The sequence below is a fragment of the Elgaria multicarinata genome, chromosome 13, assembly GCF_023053635.1.
Source record: "Elgaria multicarinata webbii isolate HBS135686 ecotype San Diego chromosome 13, rElgMul1.1.pri, whole genome shotgun sequence".
Classification (NCBI taxonomy): Eukaryota; Metazoa; Chordata; class Lepidosauria; order Squamata; family Anguidae; genus Elgaria; species Elgaria multicarinata.
Genome location: NC_086183.1, coordinates 14,161,816 through 14,187,927, shown reverse-complemented (window position 1 = coordinate 14,187,927; position 26,112 = coordinate 14,161,816). Strand labels below are relative to the sequence as shown.

At 47.8% G+C, this 26,112-nt stretch overlaps 1 protein-coding gene across 1 annotated transcript in view; it reads left to right on the top strand.

The window, feature by feature from the left end:
• Nucleotides 1-2,845: 2,845 nt before the first annotated feature.
• Nucleotides 2,846-26,112, top strand: part of LOC134408331 (cation channel sperm-associated protein 4-like) — a 42,962-nt gene continuing 19,695 nt past the window's right edge. Inside the window, exons 1-13 of the mRNA XM_063140584.1 lie at nt 2,846-2,872; nt 3,166-3,249; nt 7,464-7,607; nt 8,226-8,327; nt 10,640-10,737; nt 12,577-12,697; nt 14,437-14,570; nt 17,620-17,812; nt 18,662-18,876; nt 20,785-20,947; nt 22,325-22,402; nt 22,818-22,852; nt 25,206-25,250. Coding sequence (XP_062996654.1) covers nt 2,846-2,872; nt 3,166-3,249; nt 7,464-7,607; nt 8,226-8,327; nt 10,640-10,737; nt 12,577-12,697; nt 14,437-14,570; nt 17,620-17,812; nt 18,662-18,876; nt 20,785-20,947; nt 22,325-22,402; nt 22,818-22,852; nt 25,206-25,250 — 1,439 coding nt within the window. The remainder of the gene's footprint in view (nt 2,873-3,165; nt 3,250-7,463; nt 7,608-8,225; nt 8,328-10,639; nt 10,738-12,576; nt 12,698-14,436; nt 14,571-17,619; nt 17,813-18,661; nt 18,877-20,784; nt 20,948-22,324; nt 22,403-22,817; nt 22,853-25,205; nt 25,251-26,112) is intronic.

The window sequence follows — 26,112 nt, the reverse complement described above, 5'->3', positions numbered from 1 at the left end:
GTCCCACCTATGGTTCCTCCATGATTGTTCATCATGTTTTAATGTGGCATTTTAGTTGCTGTTTAAAATGTTCGTAAGGTTTTATAATGCAATTTTATTTGCAGCCCCTGAGGAAGGAAATATCCTTCCGAGGCACTTTTGCTTCCTGAATGCAATCTATCAATGCACAATGAGTGGTGGTGGTAGTGGGTCACTTCTGAACCCCCCCCAAAGAGGAAATGCATCACCACCACCACCCAAAAAGGATGAAAGAGGGCAGCAATGTGCATCACATTTGCATGTGCTAATGTATATGCAGAGATGCAGAGATGGGAAGAATTGTTATAATTTATTTATTTATTACATTTATATACCGCCCCACAGCCGAAGCTCTCTGGGAGGTTCACAAAAGTTAAAACAGTAAACATTAAAAAGTATACAAAATTTAAAAACCATCAGAAACATAAAAGCAACAGTATAAAAACAACAGTATCCATTTAAAAAACAATAGTTCTGGGGTCCATTAGAAAACAAACTTAGCATTGTTAAATGCTGTTAAATGCCTGGGAGAAGAGAAAAGTCTTGACCTAATTTACATTGAAATGCAGCCCAACTCATCAGTGTGGAAGACTGTGACCTGTGTGACTGCCAGTGACCAGGTGACCTGAGTGACTGTCAGTTCAGCCAGGTGGTAACTACTGATGGGTAACAGTTCTGATGTTTCTTTATCTTTAAACCAGAATTAGACAGGGCAGAGGGCTGCACTCCGTAAAAGAGGACACATGGCCACCCTTGGTTGTTGCTGTATGCACAACCGGTTTAGCCTATGGCAGCATGGGTTCTGCAACCCTTGAGCCTTTTAATTTGCGAGTTAAAGATTAATCTTTAATGGTTAAAGATTATATCAGCTGTTTTATTGCGTTGTGACAGAACTGATGGTACACCACGTTGAAATCCTGATTGGATAAAGAGCGGAATGCAATGTGTACATGTGTGCGCGTACACAGACACTGCTCTTCATCCTATTAGGATTTCAGGATGCACACACGAATAAAACCAGCAAGGACTGACTATGAAATGTGGTTGCTCTTGGCTCAATGCAGTTGACCCTAAACCAGAGGTGTGGAAACCTGGGGCTCTCCAGATGTTGTTGGAGTCCAACTCCCATCAGCCCCAGCCAGCATGGCCAACGGTCAGGGATGCTGGGAGTTGTCATCCAACAACACCCAGAGGGCCACGGGTTCCTCACCCCTGTACCTAAACGGGGATTTAGCAATCATTGGTTCTGCACAAACGGACCAGATCCCAAGTTCTTATGTTGATGCACCATCATGGCACCATTGCTCAAAGTAGGCACAGAGGGCTTCTTAGGCATTCATATCCCTTTGTGCAGATTGGCAACAGAAGAGATCATCAGTGCCAGCTCCACGTTCTTGAAGGCCGCTGAGCAAGGTAACCTTCATGGGGGCCCTCTCTTTGTGAGTCTACCTTCTCACCCCATCATTCCCAGCTGCTATTGCTCCTCATCTTCTTCTTCTTCATCACAGCTACTACTTGCTTGCAGAGAGCCAGTGAGCAAGTAGGGGACCAATTCCAGCTGGACAACCATCTGTCAGGGATGCTTTAGGGTGGATTCCTGCATTGAGCAGGAGGTTGGACTCAATGGCCTTGTAGGCCCCTTCCAACTCTGCTATTCTATGATTCTATGATTCAGTGGGGAGGGTTTTGTGTGTGCCCTTGCTGAGGTTTGGGCCCTCAGCAGGAGCCCAACCCTGTCGATCCTTGAGGCTGACCCTGGCCCTCATTCACACAGGTTTTTGTGTGTGTTACTGGGATGAGATGGGCTCGTCTACCAAGGCCCAGGCATGGTCAGAACAGTTGCTTGCAATGCATACTATTTCTCGGCCTCCTGCTCCACTCTGTGGTCAAAAAGCGCGAGTGCAGAGCCAGCAAAATGCAGAAGATGCTCATGGCAAGAAATTATACTTCAGCAAAGTGTGCCGAACATCTAACTACAAAGAAGAGGCATTCATACATTTCAAAAGGGTGGCAAAGCATAACTTTATAGGCACTCGCTCACAGGGTAGTTCAGAGGACAATAGAAGAAATATGGTAATTCAGTTCTATTTCTCATGTACTAATGTGTAATTACATGCAATTACATAAGCTGTATTACAAGAGACAGACTAGAGCAGCCTTCCTGGAGCCCTCCTTATTTTAGGACTATGACTCCCGGCATCCACACCCACCAGCCATGCTGGCTTGGGTTGATGGGAGTTGTAGTCCCACACCTTTGGAGGCCACCGGGTTGGGGAAAGCTGGATTAACTTGTGTGGTCACTACTCACTAGATGCTACACTGAATCATTTCTTATTAAAAAGAGGGGTTCAGGGGAGCCCCACTAATGCCTTGAAGGAACATGGGAGGGTGGTTGCAGGGCCTCCTGGGGGTTAGCCCCACCAACATTGCAGCCAACGGACCGTCCCCACCACCCCATTCATTCCTTATTCTCACCATTCCGCTGCTCTTGCTACTTGCCAGCTTCTCTTCCCTCCCCATATAGTTACATACTGCACAACTCTACAGCCCAGCCTTCCCCAACCAGAGGCCCTCTGGACATTTGGGACTACAACTCCCAGCATTCCTGACCATTTGTCATGCTGGCTGGGAGTTGATGGGAGCTGGAAGTCCATCTGCATCTGGAGGAGGCCAGGTTGGGGGAAAGGTCGCCATCACTGCTCGACAGGAGAGAGCCTTGCCTTCTGTGATGTCATGCTCACAGGATTCCACAAGGTTAGAATACTGATGGCACAATGCAACACAGTGCTACAGTTTTGTAGGTAGTGGGCTCCACACTGCAAGAGCCATGGATACTGCTCGCAAGAGCTCAGTGGTGAGATCATGGTTTCTCAGAACTTCAGGAAGTCCCTGGGCCTTGCCTTCCTTCTCCTTGGGGAGCAAGCCACCCTTCATTTCTCCCACCCTTCCATTCTCCCATCCTTCCTTTCTCCTACTCCATTACAGATGTGCTGCACAGCTGGAAGCTGTATACTGTACTCCACCTTCTGGTCTTCCCCTTTCCGCAATTTTCACATTCCCCCAGATGACAAATACATTGTTATTGTTATTATTGTTACTATTATTGGCTGGAGCCCAAAAGTCCACCTGTTTTTTCATGTCTCCCAGTCACCAGATGCAGTTGGGCGGACACTAACTGAACACGAAGTAGTTGAGAATGAGATCAACTGCAAAGACATCACCTGTGTCCAGGTATGCTTCTCCTTTCCAGGGCTGAGCATCTTGTTTGCACATTGTCTTTGGCTTAGTCCACAGCTCTGAACTTTCCTTTGCTGGGGGAGTAGCCAAGATAGTTTTAGATGTTCTCTTGTGCTGCACAGAAGTGCAGTTCGTATCATGAGGGTGAGGCTGTGGTTAGAGTGTGAAACTAGGCGTGTGGGGTCAGACCCCATAGAAAAGGTTGTCCATCTAAAGCAGAGGTGTTGAACCTCAAGCCTGTGGGCCAAATCTTAGGGTCCCAATCCAGCCCTCCAGGCTTCCCCAGATGACCATGACTCCTTCCAATGCCCCCCAACCTCATCCCCCCCTGCACTGTTTATCGGTTACCCACCTTTTCTGCAGCCCCTCCTCCCCCAAGAGGTTGAAATGCCTCTTCCAATGCCTCTTCTATTTATGGCATTTCTATACTGCCCAACAGCCGAAGCTCTCTGGGCAGTTCACAAAAATTAAAACCATGGAGACAGTTCGAAGTATAAAACAAACAACAGTATAAAAACACAGTATAAAAGTACAATATAAAACCTCACCCAGGGTAAAATGGAACAGCAATGCAGAGGTTAATACAGATTTAAAATACAGATTTAAAACAGGGAAGTTAAAAAACTAAGACGATAAACTGTTAAAATACTGAGAGAATGAAAAGATCTTCACCTAGCACTGAAAAGAGTATAATATAAGTGCCAGGCAAACCTCTCTAGGGAGCTCATTCCACAGCTGGGGTGCCACAGCAGAGAAGGCCCTCCTCCTGGTAGCCACCTGCCTCACTACCTTTGGCAGGGGTTCATGGAGAAAGACCACTGAGGATGACCTTATGGTCTGAGCAGGTACATAGGGGAGGAGGTGTTCCTTCCCAAGCCGTTTAGGGCTTTAAATGTTAATACCAGCACTTTGAATCAGGCCCGGACCTGAACTGGCAGCCAGTGAAGCAGGGAAAGAACTGGCGTGATGTGGTCTCGTTGGCCAGTCCCTGTTAACAAACATGCTGCCCTGTTTTGTACCAGCTCAGTTACTAGCAATAGCCCCCTTGCCTTTGGCTCCACTCACTCCTGGAGTGCAGTCCCTGAGACTTTTTCTGAAATTGAATTCGGCCCTTGGGCTGAAAGAGGTTCAGCACCCCTGATTAAAGTGTGCCGCTTTCGTACGTACTTGCAGGTCCCTGGCTGCCAAGTTCCACCATGACGCCACCGTCATTTGACTGAACACAATCCAGACTTTAGCTCTGCATCGTAACTAAGAATGAATTGTGTGTAACTCAAAAGAGAGCAGCTCGGCCCCAGATTCTATATTCCACATACAGGCAGCCTATGATGAAGTAGGAGTGAAACATTTAGAACAGTGTTGTGCTGAAAATTTCTCCCAAATTGGTCTTTTTTCGGGGGGGGGGGGGAACCATTCTCATTCAATTTGTTAGAGAAGAAATTGCTTTCGAAAAGAAATTCAATGGAGAAATTTCAGAGAAGTTCTCATGGGTTGGGTTTGGGGTTCTTGTGATTACCTTACTTAGGTTAGGCTCAAGCCTGGTCTCCATGTTGTATACACCAAATTGGACTCAGAGCTAGAAGAAGAAAAGGAGGAGGAGGAGGAGGAGGAGGAGGAGCTAAGATAGGAAGTGGTGGAGGAAATTCTCCAAGACTGTGCAGGAGTCAAGGAGTAATCTTCCCCAGAGCTTCTCAGGCAGGAGGTCTACGCTCAGAGATCACCCTCCCCTGGGAACTCAGTCTTTGCCGGTGGAGGAGTGAATGTCAGAATTGACAGATCCCAGGGTCAAGTGAGCAGCATTGAGAGGGGGGGGCAATCTGCTATGTTAGCCACTCACCAGAGGTTACAACTTGAAGACCCTCCCTGAGGGAGGGGCTTGGTAAAAGCCTGTCAGTCACAGTAGGAGAATGTCTACTTAGTTGATAGGCAACTCCCTTGCTTTGTGAGGATAATTAAACTTAGAGGATTCACACTTCCTTCAGGTGTGAAGAGATGTCTATTTGCTGAATAAAGCTCTGTGGGCTGCACAGCAGACCTCTTTATTGTTTCATATCTCAGTGGGAGGGCTTAAAATCACGACACCAAAAAGTGTGTGCAAGTATCCTGTTTTATGCTCTTCAGCCATCTCTCTAGCAGCCTGTAGCCTCCTCAGCTTCCCACATTTCCAAGGTCAGATCTACACCAATTAGGATACACCACTTTGAAATGGTTTGAAAACTGTATGTGGAGTGTGCCCTGGGCCCCAACAGTTGTCACTACGGTTATAAACCATTTTAAAGCAGTAGTGTAGATCCTGCCCATCGTTCAACTAAAGCCCAAGAGAAGATATTGTGAACTAATTCCTCCTATAGAGCTTTTTCAGTAGGGGTGTGCATGGACCCCCCGCTCCGCCCCGCAGGCCGATCCGAAAATTTCGGGTCGGCCCGCTCCGCGCCGCTCTGCCCATACTCCGTTCCTCTTCGCCGCGGAGCTCCAGCTCCAAATCGGAGCTCCACAGTGGAGGGGAGTGGTGCCAGGTAAGGCCGGGAGAGGAGGGCGGGAGGTTTACCGGGCCCTGCCACCATCACCACCCATGTGGCGACGGCGGCAGAGCCCGGTAAGGGACCAAGGGGGAGGGGGAGCCTTACCTGCCTCCGTCCGCAGTCCTTTGGCGTCTTCAATTGAGCCCGCGGTTCAACCAGGAAGTCTGGGCCGCAAGCGGCCCAGACTTCCTGGTTCAACCACGGGCTCAATTGAAGACGCCGACGGACCGCTGATGGAGGCAGGTAAGGGAGAGGAGGGGGGGGGGCTTACCAGGCCTTGCCGCTATCACCGCATGGGCGACAGCGACAGCGGCAGGGCCCGGTAAACCCCACTTACCTTTCCGGCAGAGCTCCAGATCGAGGCGAAGGATCTGCCTTCACCTCGATCCTCTTCGCCACGCTCCGCCGGCCCCCCAATCCTCTTCGCTTCCGCCTTAAGGGCAGGCGAAGCCCCCCGCTCCGCTTCTAATTCGCCGGTCCAATTAGAAGCGGAGCACATCCCTATTTTTCAGGTCAAGAAATGCAGGCAGCTTGGGAGGCTGCAGAGCAAGAGAGATGCGTAATAGAATGAAACACATACACACAGCACCCCTTGCCCCATCACAGTTTAAAATTTCTTATGAATTAGGTAGAATGACAAGTCTTGGCCATAGAGGAAGAAAACTTTCAGGAAATTAGAGGTCAGATTTGGGCTAAGTGCTAGCTCCAGCTCTTCCCTGGAGCAAGGCACAAAACTGCGTCCCTCCCACCTGCATTGTGCAGGATGCAAAGTGGTGGCCGCAATTGATATTGTTTCAGCAGAAAAGACAAAATCAACAGCCTTTACGAAGGATGAAAAGAAGCTGAGTGACAAGCCCTGCCAGTGACAAGCCCTACCTATGAGAAACTGTTGGGGAATTTCTCTTCCCCCTGGAGAAATTGGGTGAATTCTTTCTCCCAATTTTCTCTGCCCACAAATAGGATGGAAGCCATTTGTGCAGAGCTCTAGTTTAGAAGAAAAAAGGAAAGGAACCTCTCGTGCAAGCACTGAGTCATTACTGACTCTTGGGGGGACGCCAGCTTTCGCTGACATTTTCTTGGCAGGCCTTATAGCGGGGTGGTTTGCCGTTGCCTTCCCCGGCCATTATTACCTTTCCCCCAGCTAACTGGGTACTCATTTTACCGACCTCGGGAGGATGGAAGGCTGAGTCGACCTGAGCCGGCTGCCTGAAACCAGCTTCCGCTGGGATCGAACTCAGGACGTGGGGAGAGTTTCAGCAGCAGAAACTGCTGCTTTAGATATTCTAAAAACAACAACACTTGCCCATTTTGTGGATGGGGAACATTTAGGCTACGACTACCCCCAAAGTCAGAAATTTGAGAGACGGGAATGCAAACAAAGGCATAGCAGGTAACTCAGGAAAGTGAGCCAAGCCTCAGATCCAGCCATGTATAGGCATGATATGGTCAAGGAATGAAGCATCTAGAAAACATTGACCCATTTTATAGATGGGGAGTACTGAGACCAAGCAACAACTTGCCCAGTGCAAGCCAGGCAACTGATCCATGGCAATGCACTTAAGCATAACCAACTCAAAGCACCAGAGAGGAGCCAACTTACAAAAGAAAGGAAGACATAGATGCAGCAGTTGAGTTCCTTCAGTCTAACCTGATAGCTCCACAATTCTTCTTTCTCTCTCACAACAGGATGACTGGGACGTGGAGGAGTTTGTCTCGAAGACATGCATGGGAATGTTCCTCCACCACCCGGCTTTCAAGATATTGTTGGGCACCTTCATAATTGTCAATGCAATCACCATCGCTGTGCGAACAGAGCCAGCATTAGAAGAGGTTGATTTACTATGCCAGTCAGGGGCAGGGCTATTGGACCATTTGCTGCAGAAGGGATCCAGCAAACCTTTGATTTTGACCCAGTAGTCCCTTACTATTATGTTTCTTCTTCTTCTCTGTATCTCTTGGGCACCTGTTTACTGCATGTTTGCATACAAGCATCTGCAGGGCCGGCCCTACCATTAGGCAAAGTGAAGCAGCTGCCTCAGGTGGCAGATGCTGGGAGGTGGCAGAAAGGGGTATTGGAGGAGAAATCAGTGTATTATTAGGCCTGCTCTGCTACTCCCTAAGTTAGTTAGCTTGATGTCTCCAGGTGCAGTGGAGGATGTTATCCCAACATCAGTGTTGAAGACAGATTCATCTCTCAACCCTCTTGGCTTCTGTACATGGAATGGGAGGGGGTGCCATCTTGTTCTTTGCTGAGACAGCAAAATGTCTTGGGCTGGCCCTGGGCATCTGTCCTTGAAAGACCAAGGCATTCATCACAGCATGATTTAGGGGGCAGCTGTGCAGAATTCATCTTACAATGAAGATCAGGACTATATTACAAATAAGGATGCATGCAAAGGCCTCTAGGAGATTGCCTAGCTTGTTCTGTTCTTTTCTTCTCCATTGCAGAAATATTTTGGGCTGTTCTCTGCCATAGATACCATTGTCCTGGCTTTCCTCGTCTGCGAGGTCATTCTCAACTGGTATTATGGATTTTTGTTGTACTGGAAGGTGAGAATTACTGTGGATGCCTTGTTAATCTCTTTAAAAAGCCATGCATGTCTCTTGTGTTGCACCTTCCAATTCTAGAGTTCCTAAGTAGCCACAGAGGCCATAACTTGGTGACAATGCATCCATGAGCATCATCAGGAAGGCACAAGAGCATGCAGTTGTCCCCTTCCTTAATAAACCATAATATCCAAATTCCAATTTTCCAAAACAAACAAACAAACAAACAAAAAACCAAGTTTCCCTTGTAGAACCAGAGATAGGAGGCAAAATGAGCAGCCATTATTCTGCAAGTTCATTTTGTTAGAAAATAGCCTGCTTCCACCTTTTAACATTTTTAGTCAATGAATGAAGTCTACACCGGACTTTAATGAATGAAGTCTACCATGAATGAAGTCCACATTTTTAGTCAATGAATGAAGTCCAATGAATGGTTACCATGCGCTCTATCGGGGTGTGTTAACCCTTCTGGGTATGTTAAGCCTTTTGGGGGGTCTTCTTTGTTAGCAAGTAATTGCAACCTTTTAAAAAAGCAATGTACAAATCCAGGTGTTTTGTATACCTAAGTTTGGGTAATAGCATGTCTTCCAAAAAAAGAAAAAGAAAGAAAGGTAGCAGCAAAGATAGGAGTTCATGATCTTCCTAACTCAGGTCTTTTTTTAAAAAAAAATTCCTGATTTTAAAGATTTTTTAAAATGATGTGTGCAGATAAAGTTCATAATAATTATATTATACCCATATTTCAGGAAGAAGGGTTGTAACTGAGAAAGTGTGGGTTACACCAGTCCCACAAAGTAGCCCAATGTTATTATTCCGATTTTTTTTTTTGGGGGGGGGCAGGGGTTAAAGTAGTGTAAGACAAATCTGCCGTGTACACCAGTATTGTCTCTTGGTGTGTCGGTGTTTCAGGGGAATGCAGTTGGGTCTGTGAAGTTGAATGTTGGCTGCGGATTACAACCACAAATTGCTGTTCACTGTACCTCCCCTCTCCCCCCACACGTGAAAATTCCCAGAAACACTCGTAATATCATCTGCTTTGCATACAAATAGTATTTTTGGATCTCCATTAGGAAGTGAGTTGTGGAAACTTATCTCCTTCCACTGTACCCTTCTCCACCCCTATTGCAATTCTTTGCTTTCCCACCTGAGACTTATTTTAGTTTATTTTGCTTGGGACACAAAGTTTCCACAAAGAGACAGATGGAGCAGGGTTGAAGGCTGCCAAAGTGCCCCCGGACCAAGGCCTTGTAGCATTACCTGTCACTAGTTCTTCCCCTGCTAGCTATGTTCAGAATTAGAACTGACTTCTTACCATTTGGGAAAAATAGCACTTTTTGTGCAGGTTCATCCCGCTATGTTCCATGCACACTGGGGATGTGACAATTCACCAGAGCACAGTATTTTAGCAGCATGTAGTTGTTTTTTTAATTAAATAAATTGTTTATTTGGTCAAGACTGGGTTGGATCCAGATTAAGGCACATGCAACTTGGGGCTTTGCTAGACCAGGTTTTAGCCCGGACTGATACCCGGGCTCGCCCCTGTGTGTCCAGATGAAGCACAGGGGATCCCGGGGTCAGGCAGGGGTCAACCCTCCCTTGCCCTGGGTTAACGGGGTCCACTTTTGGCCTGATATTTCTGCAGCCCTGGGCTGAGCCCGGGACCGCGGAAGGTCTAGCCCATTCCGTGGCTTTTCCCGGCTATGTGGCTTACTTGCACGTAGCTGGGAGAAGCCACACATGGGGCAGGGGGAGAGATCGCAGCTGGGGGGAGATCGTGGCCAGTGGGGGAGATCGGGGGCAGGGGGAGCAGGGAAACCTTTTTTTAAAAAAACCCTTACGTTGGGCGCTCGTGCGCTCCTGTGCACCTGGCCCTTTAAAAATTAAAAAAATGGTGGACGTGACGGGGCTTTCCTTTAGCCCGTCACGTCTGACATATGGATTAGAGCGACAGCCTGTGCTAGTTGCAGCGCGGGCTCGCCCCTCCACACGCCTGGATTTTAAGGTAGGTCTAGCAAAGCCCTTGGTTGGTACAAGTGGACCGCCTCACTCTCTCCTGCACTTGGCAGCCTACAACCTCAGGAAACTGCTACCCAGAGGGTCAGGGAAGCCCTGCTGAATTGGGTGACCTGTGGGCAGAGAGGGGAATCCCTGAAAATTGGGTTGGAGGCACCTTCTGTGAGTAAAGCCCCCCTTTTAAAGTATGGCCTATGGTCAGAGATGATGGACATTTGTAGTCCAACGACATTCCAAGACAGACAAGCTGCTTTAAGTTTGAGATAATAGCTGCATTTCTCACAGTCCTTCTTTCCATGCAGGATGGCTGGAATATCATCAACTTTTCTATTGTGTTTTTTCTGTTTATTGGCTTGATCGTTCCCACGCTGAATGACAAGACACTTTTCTACGTGCTCAGGTAGGAAGGGGAGACTGGTGCCCTCAAATGTGCTTTTGTTCCCAAAAGATGAATGGCTGCATAGGTTCTTGAAGAGGTGTGAGCCAGGCCTACACTCCACACATGATGTGCTCCACTAAGCAAAAGGCTGATCGCAAGATGAGACGGGGGCTTAACTCCGAGCAGAAAGCAATAGATTCAACCCCTGCTCTCTCCAGTTAAAAAGAATCAAGCAGCACATGATGGGCCTGTTCAGACAGTACACTAAGCCATGGTTAGGTTGCTAACCCTTTTGAAGCAAGTAGTTAGAGAATGTATTTTAACTGTGGTTATATAGCCACCATGGTTACGAATAGTTCACATGACACGCAAAGTCATGATGTTTAGCTCACAAAGCTTAATCATCATGGTTTAGCGTGTTGTCTGAACAGGGCTGATGTGTGAAAGACCTCGGCTTGCGACCCTGAAGAATCACTGCTGGTTAGAGTAAATAATATAGAACTCTAGAGAGCCAGACAGCCAGGCCTGACCTATGTCTCTACCAGTGTAGACTGGTGGCTCTAATGTCAGGCCACAGCTAGACCTAAGGTTTATCCTGGGATCATCCAGGGTTCGCCCCTGCCTGAGCACTGGATCCCCTGTGTGTCACCTAGATGAATAGGTTTGACCCCTGGACGATCCAGGGATAAACCTTAGGTCTAGCTATGGCCTCAGTGGGGTGGTGCGTCCGCTCTGGGTTTCCAAACTCTAAAGGAGCTATCGAAGGTGGTTCAGCCCTGCTGAGGTCCCAATGGGAATCCCTCCTCCAAGCTGCTATTTGCATCTGGAGGGAATCCTTTACAGGGGATAAGGGAGCAGGGAGGGTCCCAAGCAAATTGGGGAGACTGGAGAAGCTAAATTTTGGAGTGCAGGAATAGGTAAAGGCAGCAAGCAAAAGATGGAGATGGTTTGGGGTGCATGCGGAGCTCAGGCAAATGTTTGATTGCTGCAATCTTAATTCAAAAGCTTCTTTTTTTTCTTTTACTACATCTTCTTCCAACTTGGGGCATGAAAGCACAGAACCAGATGGGCAGCAAACCCTCGCGCACTGAGGTTTCTGAGTTTCTTCTTCCTGTGGGATCCTTTCCTCCACATGGTGTGGAGAATGTGGCATGTGGACGGGGAATGTGAGTAGGGAGAATGTGGATAGGGAGACATTTTTCTCCTTCTCCCATAATGCTAGAACCCAGAGGGGTCATCCCATGAAGCTGAGGGGTGGGAGATTCAGGACAGATAAAAGGACGGACTTCTTCACACAGTGCATAGTTAAACTATGGAATTCACTACTGCAAGATGCAATGATGGCCACCAATTTGAATGGCTTTAAAAGGGGTTTGGATGAGTTCTTGGAAGAGAAGACTATCAATGGCTTCTGATTACTGTGTGCTATCTCCAGTACCAGAGGCAGTAACCCTATAAGAACATCAGAAGAGCCATGCTGGATCAAACCAAGGGTCCATCTAGTCTAGCACTCTGTTCACACAGTGGCCAACCAGCCATTGGCCAGGGATGAACAAGCAGGACATGGTGCAACAGCACCATCCCACTCATGTTCCCCAGCAGCTGGTATACACCTCTTGCTGGAGAACATGGGTGAGAGGTCCATGTTGCAACCGTGTCCTGCTTGTGGGTTCCTGATCAACAGCTGGTTGGCCACTGTGTGAACAGAATGCTGGACTAGATTGACCCTTGGTCTGACCCAGCATGGCTCTTCTGATGTTCTTAAGAGGTGATGTGCTCCATAGCAGCTTAGGAAGTGGCTGCCCTGGTATCTGCCCCCTTTACAAACATATACATTCCCCCCCCTCCTGTTCCTTCCAGAGTCATGAGGTTGGTGCAAGTTTGTACCTTGGTGAGCGGCCTGGCAAGGATGATCCAGGTGATCCTGCAATCCATCCCCGACATGGCGAACATTATGATCCTACTTTTCGCCATCATGCTGGTGAGATGACTTCAAATTCCAGTGCTTGGAAATGAACCAGGATCTTTCCCATCTCCATTTCGTTTTACTAGGGATGTTGGAGGAATCTGTTTTGGGGTGGGGGTGGAGCTCAATGGGCTTTTGTTGGTTGCCTCCCTCTGAACTTCAGTCTCTTTGCCACTAACTGGCCTGAGTTGCTGTGCAGTGAGATGGGTCAGATGAAAATAAGCTGATTTTCCATGTATTTGTAATTTGCACAAATTATGGCAGAATTTGCACAAAATGTGAACGCCACTTGAGTGAATTACACAAATTTACGCAAATCTCTGCTGCAATTGGCACACATCTCTACATGCATAAATTGAGGCCTGACATACAAAAATATTAGGGATGTGCTCCGCTTCTAATCGGACTGGAGAAGCAGTAGCGGAGCGGGGGGGCTTCGCCTGCCCTTAAGGCGGAGGCGAAGAGGATTGGGGGGCCGGCGGAGTGTGGCGAAGAGGATCGAGGTGAAGGCGGATCCTTCGCCTCGATCCGGAGCTCCGCCGGAAAGGTAAGTGGGGTTTACCGGGCCCTGCCGCTGTCGCCCATGCGGCGACAGCGGCAGGGCCTGGTAACACCCCCCACCCTCCTCTCCCTTACCTGCCTCCGTCCGTGGTCCGTCAGCGTCTCCAATTGAGCCCGTGGTTCCAGCAGGAAGTCTGGGCCGCACTTGCGGCCCAGACTTCCTGGTGGAACTACGGGCTCAATTGAAGACGGCGACGGACCACGGACGGAGGCAGGTAAGGCCCCCCTCCTCCTTACCGGGCTCTGCCGCCGTCGCCGCATGGGCGGCGATGGCGGCAGGGCCCGGTAACCCCCCCTATGGGGGGGGACCGGAGCTCCGATCCGGATCCGGAGCTCCGAGTGGAGTGGGCACAGGCGGAGTGGGGGCGGGGCGGAGCGGGCCGATCCGAAAATGGCGGATCTTAAAGTGAAGCGGAGTGGGGGGTCCGTGCACACCCCTAAAAAATATTATGCAAAAAAAGGGAAAACCTGTGGCTTGTGTTGCAAATGCAAACCAATTCGAACTTACTGCAAAACTCCATCGAGCCCCAAAAGGGTCATTTTTCCAAGTGATGGACATCTCTACCTTCTACACCTCCAGGTCTCACTTCTATGGCTTTCTTTGTTTCTCCTGCCATGTATACAGAAGTCCCAGGTTCTATCCCTGTATCTCCCAGTTAAAGGATCGAAGTAGCAGCTGATGTGGAAGGCACTCCTGGATAATGGGCTAGATGAGATAGCTCCTTGTATTTCATGGGAATTGTGTTGGCCATTTTCAAACACTGAGGATGACCATCAATTATTTATTTATTAAATTTATGTACTGTCCCATAGCCGAAGCTCTCTGGGTGGTTTACAAAAGTTAAAAACAGTGAACAGTAAAAAGTATACAAAATTTAAAACCATCAAAAATATAAAAACAACAGTATAAAATAACAGTATTGATTTAAACAACAACAGTTCTGGGGTCCATTAAAACAAAAAATAAACTTAGCATATGTTGTTAAATGCTGTTAAATGCCTGGGAGAAGAGAAAAGTCTTGACCTGGCGCCGAAAAGATAACAATGTTGGTGCCAGGAGACCCTCATCAGGGAGATCATTCCATAATTTTTGGGCCACCACTGAAAAGGCCCTCTCCCAAGGCAGATGGGGACTAGGGTGGGTCCTGCAAACTTCACTTGCTTCACCCCATCTTTCATTTGTCCTTCTGCAGGTCTTCTCTGTGTTTGGTGTGACACTTTTTGGCAGTCTCGTCCCAAAGCATTTTGGGAATCTGGGGACTGCTTTGTACTCCCTTTTCATCTGCATAACTCAGGATGGGTGGATTAACATATACGATGACTTTGAGTGAGTACATTGCTTCCCACATTTGGCTACAGTAAATAAAATTCTCCGGAGCTTTGTTCCAAACAGGAAGGAAGACAAGTTACAAATAATGAAGTTCTGAATGTGATGCATGTTAGGCAGGTAGGACTATTTACCTCACTGTCATGGCCTCTGTGTGGTCAGTGTTTTCATACATATCTGTTCCAATCTATGACAGTGGACAGCCATTTCATGTCAAGTAGCAAGAAGAGGCCAACAGGTGGGATCCATATGAAGGCAGCGATCCTGTGATCTACTAATGTGAAATCAATGGGGCTAACTTTTCATAGAATCATAGAATCATAGAATAGCAGAGTTGGAAGGGGCCTACAAGGCCATTGAGTCCAACCCCCTGCTCAATGCAGGAATCCACCCTAAAGCATCCCTGACAGATGGTTGTCCAGCTGCCTCTTGAAGGCCTCTAGTGTGGGAGAAGCCACAACCTCACCAGGCAACTGATTCCATTGTCGTACTGCTCTAACAGTCAGGAAGTTTTTTCTGATGTCCAGCTGGAATCTGGCTTCCTTTAACTTGAGCCCGTTATTCTATGTCCTGCACTCTGGGAGGATCGAGAAGAGATCCTGGCCCTCCTCTGTGTGACAACCTTTTAAGTATTTGAAGAGTGCTATCACGTCTCCCCTCAATCTTCTCTTCTCCAGACTAAACATGCCCAGTTCTTTCAGTCTCTCTTCATAGGGCTTTGTTTCCAGGCCCCTGATCTTCCTGGTTGCCCTCCTCTGAACACGCTCCAGCTTGTCTGCATCCTTCTTGAATTGTGGAGCCCAGAACTGGATGCAAAGTAGACTTTAAGTAGACTTGTATAGGATTGTTCTGTAGGTTAGTTGGACTTGGGCACCATTGAAATCCATGACAAGTTAGTTGACTTGAATCCCATTGGCTGCAATGGGAATCAAATGCAATTAACTTAAGCTGCAGTCCCATACACACACACTTCCTAGGAAGTAAACCTAATGGAATAGAATGGGACTTAGCTCACACCTAGCAGGGCACTGTCAGCCTTGATCCAACCCAGGTTCTTATAGGCTGCTTTGTGAGCCAGCTTGGCTGAAAGGTCGGGTCAGTGGTGTAATGGAGCCAGAGACCGCAGGGATGCAGCCTCAGCACTTTTTAAATTATTAGCAGGGACTCTTGAGATCATCTGCCACCCCCCTCAGACCTCCGTCTTCCCTCTGAGCTTAGCTAAAATCCTCACAGTACTACATATTGCTGCAGAAATCCATTTTGCTTCAGCTACTGAACAGGCAGTCTCTCCTGTTCCCATGCCTGGCTCCCATGCCCAGGTCTGAGGAAGGACAGTCTCAGAGCCAGGCATTTCAGCCTGGCAGGTTCACTGAAAAGCCACACTAGCGGCTTCTTTCAGCCATTTGGCTTGACCGGAAAGATCGGGGAAACGGGGTGGGTGGCACAATGGGGTAAAAGTGAGGGGTGGGGGAGGTGATGCAGGATGGGGGTGGGAGGGGTGGAACGTGGGAAGGGTGATCCGGCAGCAGGAAGGAGAAGGGGGGGCGCAACGTGGGGAAGGGAAGGGGTGAATGCAATATGGGAAAGATATGCAGTAAAGGGTTAGGGGCACAACATGCTGGCAGGAAGGGAAAGGGTGGGGCATGGCATGGCAGTGGGAGGGCTTGTGCCAAGCCTGACTGTGAACTGAGTTCTGGTACTAAAAGCAACTTCCTTGGCTGAGCGTATGTTCAAAGGTACCCTGTTCCTTCATTCTAAGCGTATGTCAACTTCCAGCCCCCACTACTCTTTTGCCCCTAGCTTTGGTTGGACCTTGAGGTTCTACTAAAATACAAAAACAAAGGAGATCTCACAGTTATTGAGGCCCAAGGATGTGGACAAGGTGCTTGGCCAAGTCCGGTCGACCACCTGTGTGCTTGACCCTTGCCCTTCGTGGCTCATTACATCAAGTAAAGAGGGGATCGCCGGCTGGGTCCAGGAGGCTGTGAATGCCTCCTTGAGAGAGGGAGTGGTGCTGGCCTCTTTAAAAGAGGCGGTAATTAGACCACTCCTGAAGAAGCCTAATCTGGACCCGGAGGATGTTAACAACTACAGGCCGGTGGCTAATATCCCTTTCCTGGGCAAGGTGCTTGAGCGGGTGGTTGCAGGACAACTCCAGGCACTCTTGAATGAAACGGATTATCTAGATCCATTTCAATCGGGTTTCAGGCCTTGTTTTGGAACGGAAACTGTCTTGGTCGCCCTGTGGGATGAATTATTATTATTATATTATTAGATAATTCCATATTTTAACTATGTGCTGTGTGAAGAAGTCCTTCCTTTTGCCTATCCTGAATCTCCCACTTCATGGGATGACCCCAAGTCCTAGTATTATTTTTATTTATTTATTTATTACATTTTTATACCACCCAATAGCCGGAGCTCTCTGGGTGGTTCACAAAAATTAAAACCACAATAAAACAACCAAAAATAAATAAGCCTAAAACCTGCTCACCCCAGAGCTACAGGGGCTGATTCAGAAGTCACCTTCTCCTGCATATCTATCTGACCCTTCAGACTCTCTTCAGAGGCCCTGCTTCAAATGCTCCCAATAAGTAGAATGAGATGGGGGGGGGCTAAAAGGTATCACACAGCACGTAGTTAAAATATGGAATTCACTTCCACAAGATGTAGTGATGACCACCCATTTGGATGGCTTTACAGGGGGTTGGGCAAATTCCTGGAGGAGAAGGCTATCCATGGCTACTAGTCCTGATGGCTATGTGCTACCTCGAGTATCAGAGGCAATGTGCCTATGTACACCAGTTGCTGGGGAACATGGGTGGGAGAGTGCTGTTGCATTCATGTCCAGCTTGTGGGTTCCTGGTCAACAGCTGATTGGCCATTGTGTGAACATAATGCTGGACCAGGTGGATCCTTGGCCTGATCCAGCAGGGCTCTTCTTAGGTTCTTATTCTTATGGTTATTTACTTTATTTCTATGCTGCCCAATAGCCAAAGCTCTCTGGACGGTTCACAAAGATTGACTGGAATCTCTTGTTTCTCTGCAGCAATGAAGGCCTTGCCCTGAAAATAGGTGGCGCCATCTACTTCTTCATCTTCATCACCTTTGGGGGCTTCATCTTTGCAAATCTGCTTGTAGCCGTGATTACAACAAACCTGGAGCAGTCCATGACGGCATATAATGAGGAGAAGCGGATGCAAGCTCAGGCCCCTTCCACATCGGCCTATGCTGGACTGGATGTGAGTTATTGATTCAAGGGCGGAAGAGGGGTGCAAAATGGGAGAAAAATAGGGTGGTCACTTATAAATTGTCTGCACCCAAAAGCAAAAAAGGAAGAAGAGAAATGCATCCACCACCCAAAAAGAGTACAGTGATGTACATAAAAACTGCATGTGCTAATTTAGATGACTCCGTGCAAATGTATACATAATGATTATAATTTAACTAGAAATACAGTACAGCTCACCGTAATGCAGAAGGTTGTCACCAGGTGATCCGTGTCAGGCAACAGTAATTCTGGTTCTTTATCTTGAAACTAGAGTTGGACAGGACAGGCCTACGAAGAGAGGACTGTCCTCTGCAAAAGAAGGCACAGAGCCACCCCCGCGGAAAAATGCACAGCTTTCTCAAAAAGCATGTCATTGACAAAGCGGAATCTCTGGCCCCTGTGAATGTTTGGGAACATTAGTGGATGCTCCATTGGATTGGAGGCCAATGGGAATAGGGCATAGGATTTTGTGTGTGTGTGTGTGTGCAAACCTTTAAAAGCAACATTCTCACACTGATGGGCAAATGGGATGAACCAAAATTAAGACTTGAAATTTTGGAAATCACCATCAGCACATATAATTCACAGCGCTTTGACTTATTACTTAAATCCTTCCAATTTAACCCCTTTCTCCACATAGTTTGGAGAAAGGCGGTGGTTGTCCCTCGCCTCAGGCTTCTCAAGTGGTGGGGTTTAGCTTGAGCAGGGAATGTCCGTGGCCAGGCCTGTTGTTCAGAGCCTGTGCCGTGGCCAACGGTGGTCTCTGCCGTTTTATGAGACTCACACTGGGCCCCTCCTAATTGTATTTGTCCCTGAGCAGGACGGCACGGATGATGATTACCCACCTGGTCTGCAAGAACCTGTGCACTTGAAAGAGGTCATGCATATCACACCCATGACCCATCGTCAGGAACTGCTCAGCTATGGTAATCTGGGCAACCTGAATGACGCCACGTGTGAAGAGCTCTGCGTTGTCCTGGAAGCCATTCATGAGAACCTCAAGGAATACCGGGTGATCCGGGATGAGCTGAACCAGTAAGTCAAGCACTCCTTTTTGCTTGTTCTCCTTAGAGCGAGAGGCATGCAGCGGAGGCTGGTGGCTCCCATGTCAGTGGTGCTGTGAATCCATTCTGGGTTTTAGTCAGAACTAGCCAGAACTCTAAAGGAGCTATCCAAGGTCCTGAACTCTATCCCTGAAATAGGTTTGGCCCCTTGGACAGCTCCTTTAGGGTTCTGGATAAAGGACAAAAACACTGATTGGAATCACAGCCCCACTGAAATGGAGCCACCAGTGGAAGCATGAAAGTGACCCTGTTCAGATGACATGCTAAACCACGGTGGTTAAGCATTCTGAGCTGAACATTATGTCTTAACATGTTGTGTGAAGCGTTCCTTCCTAACCATGGTGGCTACATAACCACCTTGAGGCCCAGTATTGGGCAAAAGGCGGGATGCAAATAAGTATAATAATATAACAACAACAACAACAACAACAACAACAACAACAACAACAACAACAACAAGAAGCACAGTTTAAACACACTGACTAAGTAGGGAGGCTATATGAAAAGGAGGACTGGGCTCCTGTATCTTTAACAGTTGTATAGAAAAGGGAATTTCAGCAGGTGTCATTTGTATGCATGCAACATCTGGTGACATTCCCTCTTCATCACGACAGTTAAAGCTGCAAGAGCCCTGCCCTCTTTTCTATCTGGTCATGCTAGCAGCTTTAACGGTTGTGATGAAAAGGGAATTTCACCAGGTGCTGCATGCATACAAATGACACCTGCTGAAATTCCCTTTTCTATACAACTGTTAAAGATACAGGAGCCCTGTCCATATGCACAATATGCATGCATATTGTGAACCGCCCAGAGAGCTCCGCCTATTGGGCGGTATAGAAATGTAATAAATAAATAAATAAATAAATGGTATCTGCTGAAATCCCTTTTTCTATGCAACTGTTAAAGATACAGGGGCCTTGTCCTTCTTTCCATACAGTTATTCTATCACTAAGCATTTGCTGCAAAAGTGTTGGTGGCCTAATCAGCGCTTAGCATGCCATCCAAACAGGCCCAGTTATAACTTCCCAATGCAAAATATGTCCTGACTCTAATCCTCAAAGGCCTAGAGGAAAAGGAAGGGTGCTTTGTGGGGTTCTACCTTTTGTGCTTCAGACGGAATACACTGGTCTGTTCTAGGAATCTCTGATGACAAGGGTTGGATGAATGGCACCTGCAACAAAATGTTGCAGGTGCAACATCGTTCCTCTTCAGGGTTCCAGCCAGGCAAACCCTCTTCCAAGATACTCTCCCTCAGTTTCCTGGTTAATAACGGGCAAGCCCCTCCCCTATGGCAGCCGTTTTGCGAGAGCAGCCACACCAGTTTTCTCAAAAATTCCAAATTTGCCCTGTGACCGAAAAAAGATTGGGCGCGCCTGCCATAGCTCACACACGGCTGGAGAGGGGAATCCTCAGAGCCTGGGGCCTTCCCTGCTGCTCAGTTACACATTGCAATTGCAGCCCAAACCCTGACCCATTACAAAGAGTCTCCAAGGCAGGACTCAGTTGACTTGCAAGCTGGATGTTGCTCACAGGGACCTGCATCTCCATTTTTTACTGACTGCCAGTAAAAGCCCAGGCTGTAATCAATGACCCCAAAATGCCAGGAGAGCTTGAATACGCTGGCAATTTTGGTATTATTGGCTTTGCCCCTTTTGCCTTTGGGTCACCCATCCCCAAAAGCTCCTCTGAAAGGGAATTTGATCCTCGGGTTGAAAGTGCTTCTGCACCCCCATTGTATCAGTTTCGCTGTCTCAGTCCCAACTCCGCAACGTGAAATGTCCAAAGGCTGGCCAAGGTGTGAGATGCTACCTGCTGGCAGAGAATATGGTGAACGGAAGAAATCTCCATCCATCTTTCTTCTTGGCTGTGATCCCTGCAGGATCATCCAAGAAGTGAGGTCCATCAGATTCAATATAGAGCAGGAACAAGAGATTGTCCTGCGAAACATCCGCGGGGCCAACATCTCGGAAACCATGCTTCCCACTGAGATCCTGCAAGGGAAGCCTACCGACGTTCTGACTGCGTTGATGAACCTGGAGAAGGTAAGGTTGCATCACTGTATCTTGGAAGGCGATGGAGGCATGTCATTCCACTGAGGCCTTAGCTAGACTTACCGTAAAGTCCGGGGGAGAGGAGGGGAGACCTCACATTGTGAATAACGCGAGATCTCTCCCCCATTTACACGTAAGGCACGAGGACCTCAAGAAGAGGGGCATGGCACCCGCCGTTTTTTTAATTTTTAAAGAGCCGGCAGTGCATGAGCACTCAAGTGATTCAAAGTAAGTTTTTTTTTTTTAAAAAAAAATTGATTTCCCCGCTCCCCCGCTCCTGATTTCCCCGATTTCCCTGATTTCCCCGCTTCCCCCGCAGCTGAGGAGTGCTGCGCCCTGTGTGCAGTTCCCGGCTCCGTGGCAACGGGCCACACCTTCCGTGGAAAAAATGGCCCCAAAGTGTAGGGCTGTATCCTGGGGCCAGGGAGGGATGATCCCTCCCTGATCCCGGGATCCCCTGTGCGTCATCTGGACACACAGGGTTGATCCCAGGGTTCGCCCCGGGATAATGGCTGGTCTAGCTAAGGTCTGAGAGAGAGAGAGAGAGAGAGAGAGAGAGAGAATTTTCCCCATAGACCAGCGGTTCTCAGCCTGTGGGTCGGGACCCCTTTGGGGGTCGAACGACCCTTTCACAGGGGTCGCCTAAGACCATTGGAAAACACATATTTCCGATGGTCTTAGGAACCGAGACATTTCATTTATTTGTAATTAGAAATAAATATTTCACAATATATAATTACATATTGTTTTTGTGATCACTATGCTTTAATTATGTTCAATTTGTAACAATGAAAATACATCCTGTATATCAGATATTCACATTACGATTCATAACAGTAGCAAAATTACAGTTATGAAGTAGCAACGAAAATAATTTTATGGTTGGGGGTCACCACAACATGAGGAACTGTATTAAAGGGTCGCGGCATTAGGAAGGTTGAGAACCACGGCCATAGACTAAAGTGTGAAAATGCACATTGGTGGTGGTGGGGAGTCCCATGTTTTGGAGGACAATGTACATTTTCACATGTGCAAATTTTCAAAATTCACATGTGTACAAATTCGTATTTGCATCAATTTGAAAACTCTCTCTCCCCCCCCTCTGATTCCGTCAATGGGTAAAAAACAGAATGAAAAGGTGCCTGACAATCAATGTAACACAATTTTTTACACAACCCCCACATCCCAAATACCTACTCTTGTCACACCTACTCTTCCCCTCTTCTACACACATATATGTATACACACATATGTGTACAGTCCAGACACACATCCACTCCCGGCACCTCCACAGTCCCAGCCAGGAACGGCACACACATCCCTCCTGGATCCCATGCTCATTCTTGTCCTTCCATCTTCCTTTGGCAGTTGAGCATGATTGATGCAGAATACCAAAAGGGAGCGATGAAACAGGCAGCCATGAGAGCACGGCGGCAATCGTTACCGGTACGTACTACAATGCTAGCTTATACACACCTCCAGCCTAATTCACACATCCCTCGGCACATGTGGACAGGCGCACTGCAGATGTGGCTGTGGGATTGTTTTGCCATTTTCCGAGGTTGATGCTCAGAGGCTCTTGAGGCCTCTTCACCTTCTCTTCTTCACCCAAGGTCCACAATGTGGATTGGGAGAACCCCAAATGAGTAAGGACACCTCTGTTGCATTGCATGCTTTAATGCAGAGGCAGGCAAAACAATCTCCAGACGTTTTGGACTTGAACACCCAGCATTCCTGACCATTGGTCATGTTGAAAGCGGATTCCAGGAATTGAAGTCCAAAACATCTGGAGATCTCCCTTCTGCCCACTCCTAACATCATGTTTCTCTGTCTGTCTGTCTTTATCGCACTTCGCAGGCAGAAATACCTCCTGAAAGGTCTCGCCGACAAAGTCTGGTAAGCACCTGGTGGTTCTGAATCAATATAGGTTGTTTTCCCCATCTGCTGGACCACCCTAAAAGCCCAGTGAAGCATTTTGTTTTAACACCTGATATGACCCATGATGAATGGCAACCCAACTGCGGAAAGGTAATCCCAAAAGTGTTGGGTATCTAGCTTGATACTATGAGAAGGTAAGTTTTTCTAAAAAATTGTCCAGCCATTTTGATTTATTTTAGAGCTGCCTTTTGACAGGGCTGGCCCATGACATTTTGCTTTCTGAGGCAAAGAAAAAGATGGCACCCTTCCCATTCCATGTACAAAAGGCAAATGGACTGGCAGCTGAATATTTCTTCATTGCTGAGAATCGTGCAGTATGTCCCACCATAGCTGAAGGCTGCAGGCTAGCTTAGCAGTGCAGGACACACTGTTTGACTCACAGCTCTCTCCTCCAACACCTTGCAACACTTCCCAGCACCTGCCGCCTGAGACTAGGGGTGTGATCCACTCCTAAACCCGGTTCCGGAGCGGATTGGGGGAGGTCCGGATCAATCCGAAGCGGTTTGGACCATTCCAAAGCTTTGGAGCCAGGTAACTGGGGAGGGGGGCTTACCTGGCTCCCCCATCCGCTGCCGCCACTGTGGTCCATGTGGCAATGATGGTGGAGACAGGTAAGTGGGGAGGGGGTCTTACCTGGCTCTGCCGTCCACTGCCGCTGCGGTCCATGCGGCAGTGGACGCAGGAACCAGGTAAGGAGGGGAGGGGGGCTTATTCGGATGCCATTTTGTTCCCCTTCCCCACTTACCTGCCTCTGCCATCTGCCGTGGAGGCAGGTAAGTGGGGAAGGGGGGAATGGTGTCCAAATATCAACCTGGACCTCCAGATCTCGCTCTGGGTCTAGAGCAGGTCGGGGGAGTCCGGACCGACCTGAACCAGTTCGGGCCCGATCCAGAAGGTCTGGATCAGGATCCAAAGCAGTTCAGGGGGTCATGCACAGCCCTACCTGAGACAACCATCTTGCTCTGCTTAATGGTAGAGCCAGCCCTGCCGTTTGATAGTATTTTGTGCTGTTGCACTGATTTAATTTTATTTGCGTGTTTCTGCCTCTGTGATCTTGTTTCCTTGTTTGGTAAGATGCTTTTTAAATCTGAATATCCACAGCAAGATTCAAACAATCCTCTTCCCCCCGTCCTTCTCATCCTCCTCTTTCTCATCACCATCAACAACATTATCAAACCATCAAACAAATACCAGTTCACTGTGATACAGGGTTGGCCAAGGCTTATTGTAGGGGTTGTTGTGAGGCTAGGAAGCCACCCCACTGTGCACCATACCGGGTTCAGACAACACGAAAACCCATGCTGCATTGTGGGTAATTATGCAGGCCCAGTGTAGCTTCAACCCCACTCTGTTTATTTATTTATTACATTTCTATACCGCCCAATAGCCGGAGCTCTCTGGGCGGTTCACAAAAATTAAAAACATTCAAAGTATAAAACAACAGTATAAAACTATAATGTAAAATACAATATAAAAGCTCAACCAGATAAAAACAGCAGCAATGAAAAATTACAAATTTAAAACACCAAGTTAAAAAAATTTATAGACTGTTAAAATGCTGGGAGAATAAAAAGGTTTTCACCTGGCGTCTAAAAGCATATAATGTAGGTGCCAAGCGAACCTCCTTAGGGAACTCATTCCACAGCCGGAATGCCACAGCAGAGAAGGCCTTCCTCCTGGTAGCCACCTGCCTCACTTCCTTTGGCAGGGGCTCGTGGAGAAGGACCCCTGAGGATGACCTTAGGGTCCAGGCAGGTACATACGTGAGGAGCCATTCCTTCAGATAGCCTGGCCCCAAGCCGTTTAGGGCTTTAAATGTTAATACCAGCACTTTGAATCGGGCCCGGACCTGGACTGGCAGCCAATGAAGCTGGAAAAGGACTGGCATGATGTGGTCTCGTCGGCCAGTCCCTGTTAGTAACTGTGCTGCCCTGTTTTGTACCAGTTGAAATTTCCGGACCGTTTTCAAAGGCAGCCCCACGTATAACGCATTGCAGTAATCCAAACGAGAGGTTATCAGAGCATGGATAACTGTAGCTAGGCTATCTCTGACCGGATAAGGGTGCAGTTGGTATATCAACCTAAGCTGATAAAAGGTGCTCTTTGCCACTGAGTTCACCTGTGCCTCAAGTGACAGTCCTGGATCCAAGAGCACCCCCAAACTACGGACCCGATCCTTTAGGGAGAGTGGAACCCCGTCCACTTTACATGTGGATCCCACCCACCACTAGTCCAAGAAGGGTTCTGTTTCTGTCTATGCACTTTTACTTGGTAACATGAGCCTTTTCTTAATTGTTTCTCCACCCTCTAGGCCGCAGGAAGTGCAGACAGGAGTCACAGACGCCAGGAGACCTTGGTAAGGTAGTAGAGAGGCATGTACTGAGCAGGGCATACCATTGGTTCCTTTCTAGCACGAGCACTCCTGAGCAAACTTTCAATGATTATGACGAATGACATAGGGAGATTGAATTCAGTTGACTAAAGTGGAGAATACACAAGAGCTACCTTCCCAAGTCTGGTGCCCTACAGTTGTTATGAACTATAATTCCCAGCATTGTAGGCCATTGGCCATTTTGGCTGGGGCTGATGGGAGTTGAAGTGCAAACCACCTGGACGACACCAGCTTGGGGCAGGCTGCTTTAAAGCAGTGGTGGGGAACATGTGATCCTGTTGGATTGCAATGCCCATTGGCTGTAGCTAGCATAGCCAAGGTGAGGAATGATGGGAGTTGCAGTCCAACAATATCAGGAAGGTCACACGTTCCCCATCCCTCTTCCAGAGGAATATATAAGGAAGGTTATCAAGTATCGATAGCACATATTTTCCCATAGGCAGGGGTGGCCCGCTCATATAGGTGAACTATATGAATTAAATGGGGCACCAAATACGAGGGGGTAGGGAATACATTTTTAAAAAATACAAATAAAACAATGAAGAGGTCATTATTTCATATTACCTATTCTGAAAATGTTGTGTCTCTATTTTATCTGATCTTGGAAACATTGGTTGGACAGATGGATGGACAGAAAAACCAAAGAATTATGACTCTGTTTAAATAGATATGCTTAAAAAAAACATTAAAAGGAAAATAGGGGTAAAATGTTTCCCAGTTTAGCAAAATGCTCAGCCCTTGGGGGTTTTTTTTTGGTGGGTAGGTGGGTGGGTGGGCACTGATTGGCTTACCATGGCTTACCTAGGATGCCTTGAATCCAATTGCT